Source organism: Taudactylus pleione, unplaced genomic scaffold (assembly GCF_031769625.1).
Source record: "Taudactylus pleione unplaced genomic scaffold, aTauple2 ptg000513l, whole genome shotgun sequence".
Lineage (NCBI taxonomy): Eukaryota > Metazoa > Chordata > Amphibia > Anura > Myobatrachidae > Taudactylus > Taudactylus pleione.
This window is the reverse complement of record NW_028284915.1, coordinates 844,540-864,580: the sequence shown is the minus strand read 5'-3', so window position 1 is coordinate 864,580 and position 20,041 is coordinate 844,540. Positions and strand designations below refer to the sequence as shown.

General features: G+C 42.3%; 1 protein-coding gene across 1 annotated transcript in view; it reads right to left on the bottom strand.

The window, feature by feature from the left end:
• LOC148501567 (putative ATP-dependent RNA helicase DDX60) overlaps nt 1-20,041 on the bottom strand; it is a 600,786-nt gene that overhangs the window by 378,447 nt on the left and 202,298 nt on the right. The window contains exons 9-11 of the mRNA XM_088450267.1: nt 19,551-19,695; nt 17,046-17,198; nt 1,246-1,348 (exon numbers count right to left, since the gene is read on the bottom strand). Coding sequence (XP_088306393.1) covers nt 1,246-1,348; nt 17,046-17,198; nt 19,551-19,695 — 401 coding nt within the window. The remainder of the gene's footprint in view (nt 1-1,245; nt 1,349-17,045; nt 17,199-19,550; nt 19,696-20,041) is intronic.

Sequence of the window (20,041 nt, the reverse complement as noted above, 5' to 3'; positions counted from 1 at the left end):
CTAACCCTCAAATTAGCACCAAAATGCTATGATGACATTTGACTATTGAAATGCACAATATTGACATTATGACCATGTTGACATTACATCCATGTCAACTTCCTAACTGTCGACATCCGGAATATGTTAACATTCTGACGGATACCCTTAAATTACAGATTTAATTACAATATAGCCATATATGTATGTATGTATGTATGTATATACTGTATGTACTGTATGTACAGATATGTATCAATGTATCTTCTGTTAAAACTGTAAACTATAGAATTGCATGTGTGCCTTCACCATTCCTGTGTGCTCTGCTCACTCAGGGCCTCATGAAGAGTTGGACACATTTTACATAAAAAACAAAGACATAAAATGCATTAAGAAGAATTTCAAGATGCGTAAATCCATTTTAGGTTATGCTATTGTAGTACACACAAAAAATGGTGTACCCCTGTATTTTTGTGCTTGCAGATTTACCAATTAAAGGCAATTATTTTAAGCTATCAAACAGTGATTACTTAGAAACATCAAACACCGCTGTCCCCTGCAATATGAAATATTCTGCTTCTTTGGTAAAATGGTTGTAATATTTTAAAGTAAGTAATGAGAACACACACATATCATATACAGCACAATTGGAATGTGCACAATCAGCTGGAAAAAGTAATCTTAAATCAGCCAATCACAAACCAATGTAGCATGGCTATAGCTTAGTCTCTAGCTTTTTCTTGCTCTTACAAACCAATGTATATAGCTAATGCTGATGATTATAATCATCATACTTTTCAACAAGGTAGAATATTGTCAAGAAGATATCAGGTGGGACCAGGCGCTGGAGGGAGAGAGGCATGAATAAACCGGGGGCATGGCTAAACCCCAATGCATTCTGTTCATATGCTGTGCACTTCACGGGGGCATGACTATGGCATTTTGGGGGCATAGTTATACCTCACATTTGTGGGAACACGCCCTTGCATGTCCCTTCCTTCCCCATTCTGTCACTCTAACCATAAGGATACGTAAGTGACAGATGTGACTGAATCTGCGTATATGGATGAAAGCATAACTCATTTTTGTGAGCATGTGGAAATGTGTATTTTATAGGGAAAAAAAGACATTAAATTAATCATGAGGCCTTCTGTATCATTTGTAATTTAATCCAGCCCAAATCTACTCTTATGCATAGTACATTGTTAGTTACTTGACTTAATATTTATTATCTGTCAATTTTTGTAATATAATAAATGGTAAAACCTGCTTAACACTGGTAGTTCCTTTATAGTGTCTCCAGCATAATCTTCAATGACATCACTCTGAATTGGAATCAGTCCAACTTGGTGTATTTGCTCCTGTTGCACTTCGTAAAAGAAAAAGTAAAGCATAGACTTAGCATTACTGACAGGGGATATAGTATTTATATATTTAGTTTAGTTTTGCAATAGACAAATAAAAATAGTGTGCACATTTCTATATTGTGGTATAATTTAATTGCATATCATATTTTCAAAGTGCAGAGGGTGTCCCTTTGGACTCCACCTGTCTTAGCTACTGATCTTTAGTAGTAACTTTTTGAAAATAAAATCATAAAGCCCATGTCTCTGCATGATTTTCTTAATAGGTTGCCTCGATAACACTATTCAACAAAATATTAAAAAATTCGCTGCATCTGGCATGTGAATATATGTTTTTGCCTAATTTAGGGATGCTGAATTCAGTGGAAAAATCAGATTTTCTCTATCATGTCACATTATTAGATGTACACAAATAACAAAAATGGTAATAGCTATTACCACTTACCTCTATTCATCACTTACACTACACAGGTTGTCAGGAACAAAAGGTCAGATGGGATGTAAAAAGTGAATTTTAAATGACATTCTAGAATCCACATTATTGTAGTTGTCCAATAGTTAATTAACGTAGACATATAGAACTTCAAGGCAGATAAGAACCACTTGGCCCATTTGGCCACTTGGCCATTTTTTAACCTTTTGGTAACTTTAGCCCTATATGATCTTTAGGTCTTTGTAACGATATTCTTATGCCTATCCCAAGCATTGTCAAATTGCTCTACTGTGTTAGCCTTTACCACCTCTGTTGGGAGGCTATTCCACTTATCCACCACCCTTCCGTGAAGTAATTTTTCCTCAAATTTCCTTTGAACCTACCACCCTCCAGTTTCAGTACGTGTCCTCTTGTTCTAATACTTCTCTTCTTTTGAAGAATGTTTCTCTCCTGTACCTTGTTAAAACCCTTGATATATTTGAAAGTTTCTATCATGTCCCCCATTTCCCTTCTCTGCTCCAAACTACAGATATTAAGATCTTTTAGTCTTTCTTCCTATTTAAGCTCATTTATTATCCTTGGATGTATCCCATCTGGCCCCATTGATTTATCTACTTTCAGTTTTGAGAGTTCTGTTAGGACCTTCTCCTCTGTAAATGTACTAGTATCTACCTCATTATTGTATGTCCTTGCAACTTAACTGTGGCTCCTTCCCCTCTCCTTTTGAGCAAAAATAATAATTTAGATGATCTGCCTTGTCGCCCTTCACCAGACTCTCACTGTCTGCGTTAAGTCTAAGTATTCCCCCATTTGATTTTCTTCTTTCACTTATATACTTTAAAAAAAGTTTTGCCCCCTTTACCTGCTGACTGGGCCATTTTCTCCTCAGCTTGTGCCTTTGCATATCTGATTACCTTCTTAACTTCCTTCCGTCTGACAAGATAGCCTCCTTCTGTCTGACAAAGAGGTGTAAGAAGGTGATCAGATGTGCAAAGGCGCATTCACGATGGAATCGTAGTTGGCCTCTTTTTTGTTCCCTAAGAATCTATACACAGCAGCCTTGCAGTAGGACCAAGCAGCAGACTCAATTTCCGTCAATGTAGTCATGCCAAATGCAAAATGGTTTTTGAGTGGAGTAATAAATTTCGGGGCTTTTGTTGTGGGGATTACAAAATATGACCTATTATGAGTTATTTATTCAGCATACACTTCAATGTTTCTATCTGTGTTAAAGGATGAAGTAATATCTGGGCCCCATTATCATGACGTTTCCTCCTATACACTGTTGACAGCCTTCTGGTCAGAAGCTAGGAAAAAGTTATATTATATAAGATAAGACTATAGTGGTTTTCCAACCATGTGAAGAGAACTGTTATTGAATTTATAGATAGTACAAAAATCTAGTGACCCACTCATTATGAAAGGAGCAGCTATTTATTTACTGAGTTATACTGCAGAGTATTCCACCTCCTGTGCCTGGTTTATTAATTATCCTAATAGCTAACCAGCTATTTCTTTACTGAAGCCATGTGCTATTGTTCGTAATGCCTTTATGATTTGTAATAGTAGTTAATTTGTTATAAGGATGCTCTCCAGTCTATTGACTGAGTGAAGGCATGATTTATATCTAGTTCTAGATGTTTGGTATGTGTTGCCTGTTTACTTAAACCACTTTATTGCAGGCTTTCTTTTGGATGGCCAATTGGGGGTCTTCATTAATGAGTGTCCACACTTGCCTGCATCTCTGTATAAGTATCATTATCTAGGCTGGAGGTCTGGCTGGAGGGTGCATTTTTTCAAAGTCTAGTTTTTTTCAAGTGCTTAACTGTAGCATTATACCTGCATGAAACCAAAGATAAACAGAAGGAGAATACTCTAAGTTCCATCTTTCAACTATCCACTCAATATAATGACAAACTTGCATAAAAAATTGTGAAATCTCATCACAACAAACCTCTGCTGTCTACATATCCAGGGCTGTTATAACTGGACTCCCTGTGTGGTCAGAGACCATCGCGACCATCGGGGCTTACGACGAGACCTAGGCTAGGGTCTCACTTGTCGTAAGCCCCGGAGAGCCTCTGGCTCTGTCTGAGCCGGAAGCTCTCCACTGACATCACTAGTGATGTCACTAGTGATGTCAGTGGGGCCGCCCCCAAACGGTAGGCGTTCCCATGGGAACGCCTCCGTTTGGGCTGCCACCCCCCGGCCCGCCTTCCAAATGGAGCGAGCTGTCAATCAGCTTGCCCCCTTTGGATCGAGACCAGCTACGACAGGTGCTGTCGGTTGTAGCGGGTCTCACGCATGCGCACGATGGCGCCGGCGCCGTCGAGTGCATGCTCTGTGGGGGGCCATCGACCCAGTCCGAGCGCAGCGGCGCTAACGACCGGGTCTGAATGACCCCCAATATGTATTACAACATCCAAAATAAAATCACATTGATCATTTTGTGAAGTACAACTTTCAAATTTATAAACAAGTCTTCAATTTTATCCTTTACATTTTTATTTCTATTTTGATAAGCCATTACAAAATTATTGAGCCGGAGAGAGAGCAAATCAAATCTTTCTAAATGATATCAATAGGAGGATCACCTACCGCCAGTCTTGTGAGATACCATGTGGTATTTCTCAAACTGTGGTGTATTTGTTTCCTTATAGTAACTGGGAGTGTGTCTATTTATATTTCCCATAGTGAAAGGAAACGTTCCACCTTTTTTTCTTTTTGTGTCAAAGTCTCTACCCAATCCATTTTAAAAATAAAATACAATTTTGTCATGAATAGGGACCATTGGGGGAGTGAGCTATCCAACCAACCCTGCAGTATGGTTTTCCTACCTGCCGCGCTCATAATCAACAGTAATTTCTTACTATCTAAGGTCATACGCTGGTCTGGATCGAAAACCCCTAATATCGCCCACTCAGGAGTAAATGGAACATAGGGCCTGATTCAGACCCACTCGCGAGCGGCTGTCCGCTCGCAAGTGGGTCGATGGTCTGCACTGAGCATGCGCACGACGGAGGGAGCTCCGTCGTGCGCATGCGCCAGACACGACGAGCGAAGGACTTTCCTTCACTCGTTGTGTCCGATCAAAGGGGGCGTGCTGTCAATGTTGATTGACAGCACGCCCCCTTTGGTGGGCGTGCCGGGGGCGTGCCTCCCTGACGGGGGCGTTCCCATGGGAACGCCTCCCGTCAGAAGCCGGCCCACTGACATCACTAGTGATGTCAGTGGGAGTGATTTTGGCTCTGATAGAGCCAAAATCACTCCGGAGCTTGCGGTTGAAAACCTCAACCGCAGGCTCCGGCTCGCAATTTCGATGGTCGCGATGGTCACGACCATCGCGGCCATCAAAATGCACGCTCGTATAGCCTGTGGGTGGTGACCCACAGCTATACGAGCGTCCAGGAGGACGCTCCATGAAAATGGAGCCCGGCCCTCATGCAGAGCGTGCGCTCTGCTCAGAGCGTACGGCTCTGAATGAGGGCCATAGTTTATAAAAAAAATTTCTGTATATCTTCTTATCTGATGCCAAAAATTTTTAACTATTGGACACACCCATAGACAATGAAAATTGTCCGCTTCCTCCTTTTGGCATCGTGGACATAAATGATTATTAGATGAACCCATTTTGAACCGTCTAATGTGGGAAAGATAGACATTATGATAAACATTTATAAAGAGTTCAGTATACATACTGGCTGGCAAAGTTCTTCTAGAGAACTCCAATGCCTTTTCTAGCCTTGGAATCGTCAAATTTGGGAAATAAGTTAGCCATTTAGCCACACCTCCGGAAATTGTAGCATGATCAATTATATCTCTTAAAAAATTATAATGGATTGAGATAGCTCTACGGTGTGGTACCTGATACGACAGAAAGGTGTCCAACGTATTGTCCCAATCCTTATTGGAAAAATATTGTAGAACGTGTGTAAGATAGGAACACACTTGCAAAAATGCCAATGGATAAGGGTTTATCATTGGGAAATTATTTGAGACTTCCGTGTAAGTGAGCATACGTTTTCCTTCAACTGAAACCAGCGATTTCAAATTGATTAAACCCGACAGACGCCATAGTGTGAAAGGGTGAGCAGCCATGCCGTCAAGGAAACTAGGATTACGGATTAGTGGAAGGTGAAGAGTGTAGTAAGCATTTAATCCAGCCTTATGTCGTAAAATGTGCCACATCTTTCGAGTTGTCCATAGTAACGGATTTGATTTATATATTTTAGATATCTCTTGTTCACGTTGATGAAGAAACTTATTAGATCACTTTCTAATAGGAAACTTTGTTCCACTTGTACATTTGTGTATATGGAGGACTGATGCAACCAATCACGTAAATGTCGCAAAAGTGCCGCCTGATTATATACAGTTATATCTGGAAAATTTATTCCCCCGTTACTTCTACGTTGGCATAGTTTCCGTAAGGCTATTCTAGCTCTGCCACCCTTCCAAATAAATTGACGTATCAGCCTATTAATTTTAAGTGTGTCAGCTTTTGCTAAGAGAACAGGGAGAGACTGCAAAGGATACATTAAACGGGGGATAGCCACCATCTTTAATAAATTAGCTCGTCCCAAAAATGATAAAGGAAGACGTTCCCACCCCCTAATATCCGCACTCAATCTATTTATCGCTCTTGTGATATTCAGTCTATAGAGATCATAGATATTGTGGGTGGTAATAATATTCCTAGATATGGTATGTATTGTTTAGACCATTGTAGGGGATATTGAGAAGCCCACCTAGGAGGTCTAGCAGAATTTTTAAAAGACATAGCTATTGACTTAGTCATATTTATATATAGACCAGATATTTGACCAAAATGTTCTAATTTATGTAATAGAAGGGGCAAAGATTGTTCAGGATTACCTATATAAATAAGAATATCATCCGCAAATGCAGAGATTTTTAATTCTTGTCTGCCCACAGAGATACCCTTTAGTTCTCGCCAAGTCTGAAGAGTTCTAAGAAGAGGATCTAATGCCAAATTAAATAACAAGGCAGAAAGAGGACAACCCTGACGGGTGCCCCTTTCCAGGTAAAAACGGGGACCTACTATGCCATTGACTAACAATGATGTTGACAGATTAAAATAAAAATACTGTATCAGCTCAACAAAATTTGTTCCAAAGGCTCTTCTCTCCAGCACCTCAAACAAGTATGGCCACAAGACCATATCAAAGGCTCTCTGAATATCCAAACTTAACATATTCTCAACTCCCGACGTTCCCGCCGACGCCACTACTGCTGCAATTGCCGTCCTTATAGCCTTTACTGCATGTTGCCCGTGCACGAACCCTGTTTGATGTTCTGTCACTATGTGAGGTAAGATTGTTTGGAGTCTTAACGCCATGATCTTAGCCAAAAGCTTAAAATCAACATTCAGGAGACTAATAGGCCTATAAGATGACATCAAATTTGGGTCTTTGTCCGGCTTTGGCAGCAGAATTGTATGCGCCTCATTAAAGGTATCATATGGTGTGTTATTATCATGTATTGTTTTGTATAATTCTAACAATGTTGGGGATATGTGTGTTTGTAATATTCGATAGTATTCACCAGAAAAGCCATCCGGCCCAGGGGATTTGCCAGCAGGGAGCAACGTTATGGCTTTATTAATTTCTTCCATAGTTATGCTACCCGCTAACGCCTCCCTCTGCTCCACTGTTAACTTTGGTAAAACATCATCAGTAAGCAGGGTGGATTGACGTGCGCCATCAATAGATGCGGAATGAAACATCTCTTCAAAATAAGATTGAAATTGATTAACAATTTCTTTGGAATCAGTAATTATGTCTCCTGTAGTAGGATATGTCAGTGTAGTAATTGTATGGCGTTGTCTTTAGGGTTTAGATAAATTTGCTAACAGTTTGCCTGCCTTGTTCCCCCAACGGTAATATTTGTTTTTAGTGTATTCTATTGAATGTTTTGCCTGTGTTAGCAGATAGGCTTCTAATATCTGCCTAGCTTGTTTGTACTGATTCATTTTTTCAGGTGAAGGATCATTAGTATATTGTTGAAAGGTGTCCTTTACCACATCCCTCAAGGCCCTGTATTCCACCCTAGCCTCTCGACGCTTGCGTGCCACATAGCTTATAATATGACCCCTCATTACAGCCTTTGAGGCCCGCCAAAAAAGAATAGGGTCGTCCCAAGAGGACAAATTATCATCCACGTAGTTTGTCCAGTGGTGAATAAGGTATGTTTCAAACTCATCAGACTGAGCCAGATAATGTGGAAATCGCCAAGCATAATCCACCCGTTTCATGTGCGGATGAGAAAGAACCAGTGTAACAGGGGCATGATCTGAAACAACTATATCATGTATTGTATATCCACTCCCTGTATCTCAGACATCAAACCATCAGAGATCAATATTTTATCAATTCTTGACAATGATCCATGAACCATGGATAGATAAGTATGTGTTTTATCAGTGGGGTTTAATAGTCGCCACGGGTCGGACATATTAAGATTATGTCTAAATGTAGTGAGTAGTCGATTACTCGACGTCTGAGATCTCTGTGTCACTGGTGATTTGTCAAGTGAGGGGTCTTCCACCATATTGAAGTCCCCCCCATTATGAACGGATGAGTAAGCTTACTTTGAAGCATATGGCCTAAGTCTTGGATGTACGTATGGGTATTAACATTTGGGGTATAAACATTCACTAGAGTATATGCGGTCGGATATATTTTAACATCTAGTATTAGGTATCTTCCTTCTGGGTCGGCCGTTTGGGACAATATAGAAATTGGCAAATCCTCTTGACTTATTTTTGTAAGAAGCTGAATAACAAGAGCCCAACCAATTAGCTTTTAAGGTATGTGCTGCAGATGTAAGCCAGTGAGCTTCTTGTAAGAAAATGACATCTGGATTAAATCGTTTAAGGTGGGTGAGGACCCTTTTTCGCTTAACGGGAGTGTTTAAACCACCTACATTCCAAGGAATAAACTGCATGGGTTTAGGGGGAAGCGTGGCTACTTGTTCACTTGAAACTGACGGCATGGCTACTCACCCAACAAATGTAGGAAGAATCTGACACAATTCCCCTCTCATCTAGACTGGCCCTCTCTCTCTCTCTCTCTCCAGGCTTCAAATCATCACATTCAAAATACATCAATAATACAAAAAAGATTTCTGAAAACTTTAGGTTAGGTTTATCTCTTATTCTTTGTCTCAATTGTTGAAGACATAACTTGTTTGATACATAACATCTCAATTCACCATTTTCAACTTTTCCCACTAAACATAAACTGAAAGTGGACACCATCAATAGAGGTGCACACACATATATAACAAAAAACATAACTTAATATAGTTTAATTTAAATGGGGCCGCTAAACCCCAGGACTATAAGACATAACACTCCCCATCCAGGTGTAGTGACCCCTACTTATAGAGCTAGCATTAATCAGTAATAATATTCTCAGCGAGGGGAACTGGAAGGTAACCTCAGATCCATAAAATGTACCTTTGCCTTTTGTGGGTCGGTGAAAAAGAATGTGGTGGCACCCTCCACCACTCTCAACTTGGCCGGAGAAAGCAGAGCAAATCTCACCTTTTTATTAAAAAGAAAAGTGCAAATCTCTGAAAATTCCTTTCGCTGTTGGGTGACAGTAGTCGAAAAATCTTGAAATATTAAAATTTTGTTGTCATTTATTAGCAGTTCCTTCTTTTTACGATAGGCGGACAGAATTTTTCTTTTGTTCTAAAATCTAAATATCTCGCCAAAACTGGTCTTGATCTCCTTCTTGCTCCCTCCTGTTCAACTCCTAATCTATGGGCTCTTTCAATATATGGAACGTCTATATCAGCATCTAATTCCAGAGCGTTTGGGAGATCAGTTGTTAGAAAAGACATTAAATCTGCTCCAGATACTGACTCTGGGATACCTATAAAATGCAGGTTGTTGCGTCTGGAGCGGTTCTCAAGGTCATCAATTTTATCTTGCATTTGTTTAATTAATCTATCATGAGAATCTACTCCAGACTGACAGACCTGCATATGGTTCTCTGCATCACTCACTCTCGTCTCCAACGCTACAATGCGCGATGCATGAGAGTCAATCCTAGCTAAACGAGATTCTAAAAGCTTTTGAAGATCCTCAAACCGCTTGTCCATAAGAGGCATCATAAAATCTGATATTTCCCGTGCCGTCAAAGGGGTGATCTTATCAGGCGGGATTTCTGAGGACCCAGAGATGGCGAGGGTGGCCCTGATTTCTGGGAAGAGCCTTTTGCCTTACCTATCTTATTTGGTGCGTTAGGTTGTTTGGTAGGTATGATTGTATCAACAAATCTGTCCATAGCCTTCGGACTGCAAAGAATTTAACAACTGATAGTGGTCACCTAAGCGAAATAATGGTAAATGGTTACCTGGAAAGGGTTTGCATTATCATTGATTAATGTAACATTTCAATAGCTCCTAAGAGTAGCACCCCACAATTAATACTGAAGTCTACATTAGAACAGCCAAAAAGTATCCAAATATAGAACTCAACACTTCTATTGCTATTAATAATTAGGGATGTGTGCTGACCCCCGTGTTTTGGTTTTGATTTTTGATCTGTATCTCCTCTTGTTTTGGATCTGGATTTAGTTTTGCCCTTGCGTGTTTTGGTTTTGGATCTGTATTTTTTCTTAATAAATCATAAAAACAACTAAAATCACATAATTTGGGCCTGTTTTAGTTCCTACAGTATTAACCTCAATAACATTTATTTCCAGTAATTTCCAGTCAATTTTGACCACCTCACAGCTCATAAAATTGATTTAATCTAATATAGGCCAAACGGTTGCATCCAGCTAGCTGGCTGACTAAGCTAAGCGACAGCAGTGGGCGACACTAACATGTGGCAGTTCAGCTTCCAACATGGCACAGAGTGGCACTGCAGTGGTAGACAGGATGACAGTTTAAAAAAACTATACGACCCCTAGGAAGTTTAAAAACCAAGAATGTTTTCCTTAACTAGGTCAGGGGCCTGACGGAGTTGGAATATGTTTATGGACAGAAGACAGGGAAAGGATGGAAGGATTGATTAGTTTTTAATTTATTTATTTTAATGTTTGGATATCTTTTTTTTATGTTTTGTGGATTGGTAAAATTAATTTTATTTCACTTAGATTTTTTTTACACTGGGGAAGAGCACACCTGAACGAGGCAGCAGCCCCTTGATGAACAACAGACAGCACCCTGTTATTATGGACAACAAAGCACCCCTGCCAAGTGCGGACAGACCACCTGCAGTGCAGAGTCACAAATACGTGGACAATAAACTGCGGTCTGGCCAGCAGTGTCACCAAACAATAATAGCACAGCTAAGTTGCTAACGCACACATACACAAAACAAAACACTTTTATTTTTTTTTACACTGGGGAAGAGCACCGCTGATTGACAGAGCACCCCCCTAGACAACACGGCATCCCTTTATGGACTGCAGCCCTAGCCCCTTGAGGGACAGGACAACAACATAGCAGCAGCCCTTATGTATAACACAGCAGCAGCCACTTAATTGACAGGACAAGTGACACAGCAGCTGCAGCACTCACTGAAGCCCCCTTTTATATACTGCAGCCCCAGCCCCTTTATGGACAACACAGCAGCAGCCTTCAGCCCCAGACCTTGACAGGACAAGTTGGACAACACACTGACACATACAGTGACAGCAACATGTCTGTTCATTTCACCATCCACACCCAGAGTGAAAATGGTGCCGATCACCAGGACCTTTATAGAATACAAAACACGTGAGAATCCGACAGCAGGAGGATGACATTTTGCCTCGTTTTGAGATCCGAGTCAAGCGGGAAAACCCGAGCCAAGCTCGGTTCTCGCCTTGGATCTGGAAGATCTCTGAGAATCGGACCCACTCATCTTTTTTAATAATGCTGGCCTTCTGATTTTCACATACATTTCAATGCATACCGTATTTGTGCCTATGTCAGTTTATCTCTTGCCTAGCCTCACTTGCTTTATCTGCTTTATTATTTAAATTCTGCACGCATTATTTTCCCACTTTTAATCTGCTCAATAACAAACTTGTGTTAATGTGCATACATATTTACCAAAACTGTACTTTCACTTGCATTTCTTCAAATCTCTTGCACTTTCTCTTGCATTCATATTTCATTTATAGTTCCAATTTTCGTCCCTCTAGTTTACTTATCAACACCATGACAAGGTTTTCTTCAACTCCCTCCTTCACTCAGTCTCTACCTAATCCTCTGTTCTTCCCCGTTTCCACCTTTATCCTTTCCCCCTTGTCTCCTCCACCTCCTCCTCCTGCTCCCCTTCTCTGTCTGCCTACTTTCCCTCCTCTTCCATTACTCTACTTTTATCCTGTTCTATGCCTCCTTTGTACTACTACCCCACTGCTAATTCCTCCTCCACATCTCCCTCCCTGCCCACCTCCTACGGGTTCCCTTTCTAGCTCAGGTGCCCACACCATCGCTACACTCTATTCATATTGGTCCCCCAAATTAATCTCATCTCCATGCTACAGCAACCCTAATAATCTTATTCACATCTCCCCCACAAATGCTATCCCTCTATCCTGTGCCCTCTGGAATGCCAGTCTGTAATAAACTGGTCCCCACCAATGACCGTTTCATCTCCAACTCCCTACATCTCCTAGCCATTACTGAAACCTGGATTTCACCCTCTGACACCACTTCTTTTGCTGCTCTCTCCTCTGTGGGCCTCACCTTCTCCCACACTCCCCCGTCTGGGGGTCACCATGGTGGTGGTGTTGGGGTCCTTCTAACCGACAGTTATTCCTACCAGCTAATACCCTCTGAACCATACCTTACATTCCCCACATTTGAGGTTCATGCTATACGCCACTTCCAACCAGTACACCTCAGTATAGCTGTCATTTACCATCCCCCTGGCCCTCCCTCCAAATTCCTTGTCAACTTCGCTTCCTGGCTCCCTCACTTTTTCTCCTCAGATCTTCCCTCCATTATCCTAGGTGATTTTAATAATCCAATTGACATTCCCACAGAATCCTTTGCCTATAAATTCCTTACCCTCACCTCTTCATTTGGTCTCTCCTAATGGAGCTCCTCACCCTCCCATGTGAGTGGGCACTCAATTGACCTGGCCTTTACACACTGTTGTGATATTTCTGATTACTCTAATTCCCCATTCCTCCTCTCTAACCATCACCTTCTCTCTTTTAACTTATCCCTCTCGCCTTCCTCTCCTCTACCTCCTAAGGCTACCATTACTAAGCGTAACATTGAGGCTATTGACACTGTTATGTTTTCCTCCCTGCTGGACTCGCTTCTTTCCCCTATAATTTCTCTCTCCTGTCGTGAACAAGCCACTTCCCTATACAATGCGTCCCTTACTTCTGCTCTTGACTCTGTTGCTCCAGCAATAACATCTCACGCTCACAGATCCACACCACAACCCTGGCATTCCAAATACACCAGATACCTCCCAAAGTGTTCATGAATTGCCGAGGGTCAGTGGAGGATAATACACTCAAGGGCAGACTTCCTCCACTTCAAATTTATTCTCTCATCCTACAGTGCTGCCATGTCCCTCTCCAAACAATCATATTTCAAGAACCTCATCTCCTCCCAGTCCTCATACCCCCGGCGTCTCTTTGCCACTTTCAACTCCCTCCTCTGCTTTTCCCCTCCTTGCCTCCCCTCTTCGCTCTCTGCCCTTGACTTTGCCACCTACATTACATCTAAATTTGATGCCATATGTGAGGACATCAAATCCCATCAGACCCTCAACAATCCTGCCCCTCCTTTCCCTGTCCACCCCTCCCCATCTATCTCACCAACTCTGACGTCATTCTCCCTTGTTTCTGGAGAGGAAGTCATGGCCCTCATCCGGTCCTCCCCTCCTTCCACCTCCCCCCTTGACCCTATTCCTTCCTGTCTCCTCTGTTACTTCTCTCCTTCTGCTTGTTCCCATCTTGCCCACTTCCTCAATCTCTCCTTATCATCTGGCACTGTCCCTTCTGCATTCAAAAATGCCCTTGTCTCCCCATTCTTAAAAAACATACCCTTGATCCTAACATACTCTCCAACTACTGACCCATCTATCTCCTCCCTTTTGCGTCCAAACTCCTTGAGCATATTGTTTACAACCGCCTTACCACCTTTTTTTCCTCCCACTCCCTCCTTGACTCATTTCAATCTGGCTTCCGTTCTCTCCACTCCACTGAAACTGCCCTCATGAAAGTATGCAATTACCTCCTTGCTGCCAAAGCCAGGGGCCACTACTCTCTTCTCATTCTCCTTGATCTCTCTGCTGCATTTGACACTGTAGACCACCCTCTCCTCCAGAAAATCCTTCACTCTCTTTGTCTATGTGGCACTGCCCTCTCCTGGCTGTTCTCCTACCTCTCTGATTGTTCCTTCTGTCTCCTCTCAAGACTCCTCTTCCCCTGCACTTCTACTAACAGTATGAGTTGCCCAAGGCTCTGTTTTTGGACCTCTCCTATTCTCCCTATATACATCCTATTTAGGTGAACCTACTGTATCAACTCTTTTGACCTTCAATGTCATCTCTATGCTGATTATACTCAAATCTACCTTTCCACCCCTGACCTCTCCCCCTTGTCCCTCACCCATATCTCCAACTGTCTCTCTGTTATCTCTTCCTGGATGTCCTAGCGCTTTCTTAAACTTAACATGTCTAAGACTGAGCTGATCATCTACCCACCTTCTTCCATTACCTCACTTCCCACAATTTCATGGCACAACTATCTCCTCTAGCCCCAAAGTGCGCTGTCTTGGCGTTATCCTAGACTCTTCCCTCTCTTTTAAACAACACATTCAGCACCTCTTGCAGTGCTGTCATTTCCATCTCAAAAATGTTTCCAGGATTAGACCCTTCCTCACCCTGGATGCTACTAAAACCCTCGTCACTTGCTGGTCATCTCCAGATTGTATTACTGTAACCTTCTCCTAGCTGGCCTCCCAGTCTCCCACCTTTCTCCACTACAATCAGTCCTCAATGCTGCTGCTTGGCTCATCTTCCTCTCCAGACATTCTACATCTGCTTCCCCTCTCCTTCAAGCCCTACACTGGCTTCCCTTCCCCTCCAGATGCCAATTGAAGGTTCTTACACTCACCTACAAAGCCCTCACCCAATCCTTTCCCACTTACATCTCTGACCTCATCTTCATTCACACTCCTGCCCATCCACTTCACTCAACAAATGCATGCCGCCTCTCTTGCCACCTGATTACTTTCTCCCACTCCCACCTCCAAAATTTGGCCTTGCTGCTCCCTACCTTTGGGACCCTCTCCGTCTCAGACTCTCCTCCTATCTACAAACCTTCAAATGGGCTCTGTAGTCATTAATGTATGTTTTCTCACATATTTCTTTGCTATAATAGCCTCCTTATTAATGTGAGCTTCTTTCTAAAGAATAAACTAATTTTAGAGAAAAGTGGACTGAAAAAGTGTCCATTCTATACAGAGCTGGCCCTAGCCAATTCGGTGCCCTAGGCAAAATTTTGTCTGATGCCCGCTAGCATGTATTATATATATATATATATATATATATACACGTGATAAAAGGCCGGCACCCCACCTTGCAGTTCCACCAGCCCCATTACCCCAGACCTAGTGAGTGTCTCAGCCCCATTCCCCCAGACCTAGTGTGTGTCTCAGCCCCATTCCCTTAGACCCAGTGTGTCTCTCGGCACCATTCCCCCACTGCGTCAGCCTCATTCTCCCCCCAGCCCCAGGGTGTGTCAGTATCATTCTCCACTCCAGCATGTTTCCCAGCCCCAGTATGTCAGCCTCTTTCCCCCCACCCCCAGCGTGTCAGCCTCTTTCTCCCCCCAAGCCCCAGAGTGTGTCTCAGCCTTGCTTTCCCCCTCCAGCCCCAGTGTGTCTCAGCCTTCTCCCCCCAGCCCCAGTGCATGTCTCAGCCTCTTCCCCCAGCCCCAGTGCATGTCTCAGCCTTCCCCCCCAGTCCCAGTGCGTGTCTCAGCCTTCCCCCTCCAGCCCCAGTGTGTTTCAGCCTTCTCTTCCCAGCCCCAGTGCGTGTCTCAGCCTTCTCCCCCCAGCCCCAGTGCGTGTCTCAGCCTTCCTCCCCCCAGCCCCAGTGCGTGTCCCAGCCTTCTTCCCCAAGCCCCAGTGTGTGTCTCAACCTTCCCCCCGCCCAGCCCCAGTGCGTGTCTCAACCTCCCCCCCCAGCCCCAGTGCGTGTTTCAACCTCCCCCCCCAGCCCCAGTGCATGTCTCAGCCTCCCCGCCCCAGAGCCGCCACTTACCTTGGCTGCTTCTTCTCCATGGCTCCTCTCGATCCTCTCCTTCCAGCAGCTCGGCCCCTTGTTATGACGGCTCGCATGACGTCATGCGCGCCGTGTCATAACAAGGAGCCAGGCCGCGGCGGGGGGTGGCTGTTATTTTGGTGGAGCCGGAGCGGCCGAAGCGGGTCCGCTCTGACTCCATCCATTTAAATAATGGGGACCGGGTCAGAATGACCTTCTATGCAGAAGCTCATTCTGCCCGGTCAAAGTCACCTGACCGGCTGACAGGTGCGCTGCCAGGTCAGAGCGGAGCTCCGATCATGGCAGAGCCTTGAATGCCACTAGGCATTCAAGTCGCCCCAGGCATAAACTTATTATGCCTATGCCTAGGGCCGGCTCTGATTCTATATGCATGACAACTCTATATGGTAAATATAATAGCCTGTGACTTTCAGACATCTGAAAGACCCTGGTGAATCGTATGGTGCATACACATAGGACGACCGTCAGCGATAACAATATCGCCGAACGATCTCCCTGGTGTGCTGGATGATAGAAATCGATCATCCAGCACACCACCAACCCACTAACAACAGGCAGCGACCCGCGATCAACGATAGTTCCCTATATTAACCTGGTCAATATCGACCAGGTGGGCCTGCATGCACGGTCGATGAATGATATCTTTATCGTCCATACGTGCCCAAGTATCGTAGGTCATTAGTGGGTTGGGGGCACCGATAAATGCACGATATGAACAATAATGATATGATCGATATTGTTATAATTCATATCATGCATTTTAATCGTACCGTGTGTACGCACCTGTACCAATGTTTTAAAGTGGCAATAATTTAAAAGCCAAAATTTGCCGGTTTTACATTTACCCCTATATCTTCAATTACAAAGCCATGACTTTGAGGCATCATTTACTGGTTCCTGAATGTACCAGTGTTACAAATGTATAATAAATCAGACAAATTATGCATTTGCTACTGTACTTATTACTGAGTATTCTGTCCTAAATACATACCATGTACAGATGAATCCTTTGAAAGAAAAGGTTTTGTTGTTGTTCGGAGCTTATAGGATTGTAAATGTTCTCCTTGTGGAACTAATTTCAATGTTGTCTCCCATAGACATTTATACATTTTTTCTATTTCACTACCAAATTCCAATTTGAAATCTACAACAAAATAAAACAATTTCTTCATCAACAGCAAATACTTTAATTGATTCTTGAACTCTAGATCATAACTTTATCAATAAAGTATCCAGCGATCATTTAATTTTGTGGCATGGTGTCCTATGATGTACATAGTACTTTGCATATATGTGTGTAGGTAAAGACTCCCATGAAAAGTTTATTCTTTGGCAATCTAACTGGTGCACCCATCTCACCTTTGCCAGGATTATTAGTTTTCACTGTTGAGTGCAGTGGCAGTAAAAACACAGAGATAAAGTACATAATTGTGAATAGATGGAGGGCCTTAATCAGATATGCATGCAAGTTGGCCACAAGCATGGGTGTATCTTTAATGGGTGCAGGGTGTCGGGCCCCCAGGTCCAGAGGGGCCCACACCGCACACCCTGCACCCATATGTAATTATACTTACCTCTCCGCCGATTCCCGGACTGCTGCTCCGCAGCGCCGGACAGGTGCTGTAGAGCAGCAAACAGTCACTGGGAAAATGGCGGCGGCCATTTTCCCAGTGATCTGCGCATGCGCAGAAAAGATGTACCCGGGAAAGTAGGCGCAGGCGCCATTTTCCTGGAGACCCGCGCATGCCCTGTAGATTCTGGCATGAAGCCAGATTCTACAGCGTTCAGTGTCACTGAGCCGCCGTCAGAGAGGAGGGGGCCCAAACGGAGGCTGCACACAGGCCCCCTCCTCTCTTAAAACGCCCCTAGCCACAAGTGTATTTGGAAATAAATGTGGAGCTTCACCCATATTCAGACTTGGTCTATATGTCTACTTTGCCCCTAGTAGCCATTATAAGCATACATTTGCTCCAGCCCTAGCACTGCTACATATGATATATCTGAAATCAAAATATCTCTGTATAGAATGCAATTGTGACATGCCTCCAGCACACCTAGCCTACGTGTGAACATCCCGTTGCCATCCAGTTACACATTCAGCTGCAAGTGAAGAGGTGGCTTGGCACAAGCCATTAAGACAATTCTACAGTATTTTTTTTAGGTGTGGTATATTATTTAGACATTCAAAATATAGAAAATCATTATATAGACACCAAAATGTCGACAGGTACATCATGTAGACATGGACATAATGTAGACAATTAATATATAGACAGGTTAAAATCTCAACATGGACAAATGTCAACAATCAAAACATACAGACAGTACAGTATGTTGACATTTAAAATATAGACATGGTCATAATGTTGACATGGTCAAATGTTGACATTCAAAATATAGATATACCTATATTTTGAATGTCCACATTTTGACCATGTCAAAATGTCAACATGACTGTATATTGACTGCAGGTTAAACTGCTGCATGTGCAGTTTCCTATAATTTTAATTTTAATGTTGACATTTTGACATGGTCAAAATGTTGACATATAAAATACAGACATCTAGGTACAATATGTGGATATGGTTCTTAATGGCACCATCTAACTGCAATACTAACTTGATTTTGATTTAAGATATGGCTATAAATAGCATTATTTGAGTTTACACACATTTCCCATAATAATGAGTTACTATACTATATACATTATTATTTTGCTACTAAAATGTAATAATCTTTATATAGTATAGGACTTAAACCATATTCAAAATGCATGTTAGAAATGGCTACAGTATGTCCTATACTATTTACTGATTATTATATTTTAGTCACAAAATAATGTATTTTTTTGTGGTTGCCTGTTTGAGAGTTTATGCAAATGCCACTACAAACTCCTTCCCTTGTGCACTTCCAGAGATGCCCACTTTAAGCGCCCGTGCACACTGTACATGATTGATGTAATCTTCTACACCACCTTTGGTCGCACCATTGCTACTTGCACCAGTCCTATGGCTAAAGCAATATCTAAGTGTTGTAGGTAAGTCATCTTAAAAGCTAAAATTATTGTAAAGAGTTAAAATTATTAAATCTAAGAAAAGTCTTAAAAAAGTAATTAGAAACCATGGCCCCCATTTACTAACGAGTTTTATCACCAAAATGAGTGATGAATGTCACTGTGTATGATAAATGGTGCTCCAGCCAATTAGCTCCCAACTGTCATGTTTCTAACAGTTGACATTTGGAGCGGATTGGCTGGAGCACCATTTATCATACACAGCGAAATTTATCACTCGTTTTGGTGATAGAACTCGTTAGTAAATGAGGCCCCATATCTGTTAAATCAGAATAAATTACATTTATATTTTGTTTTGCTTCTGCAGTAGTAACTAATTTTAATTACTTCTTGCATATATTTTACAGTCTGTATATACATATATTGCATAGTCTCCTAATGACATATAAAATAATATTTCTGCTTGGTGTTTTATACACATACCTGCACATTCTTCTTTCTCATAGTAATATGCAATGCTTTTCAACAGTAACTTGTCTGATAAATCCGAGACATAGGTCCACTTTATCTTTGTCATTTTTACATCATCTCTCATCTGGCATAATGCAAGATGTTCAGATATTTGGATCTTTAAAAAAAAACAATATACAGTACAATATTATCGAGCATTCAAAATAGTCATAATCATTATCTCCATTTTGAATTGAAATTAGAATCAGAGTTAAAATGGGACTAAGATAGGACCAACGTTTGGAGGGCATGCTGGTTCCTGTAGTACCATTAGAAGGTCCTAGGAGTGACTCCAAGGTGAGCTGGCTCTCAATTCAGATATATTTGTGTATATCATGTGACCTTATATTGGCCAATTATATGACCCAGATTGGATGCTGTTACTAGTTTTAGGAATGAGTTTAGGGCGCGGTGCCCCCTGGGATGGTGTGGCTGGGCTGCTTTGGGGTGGCACACTATAACAC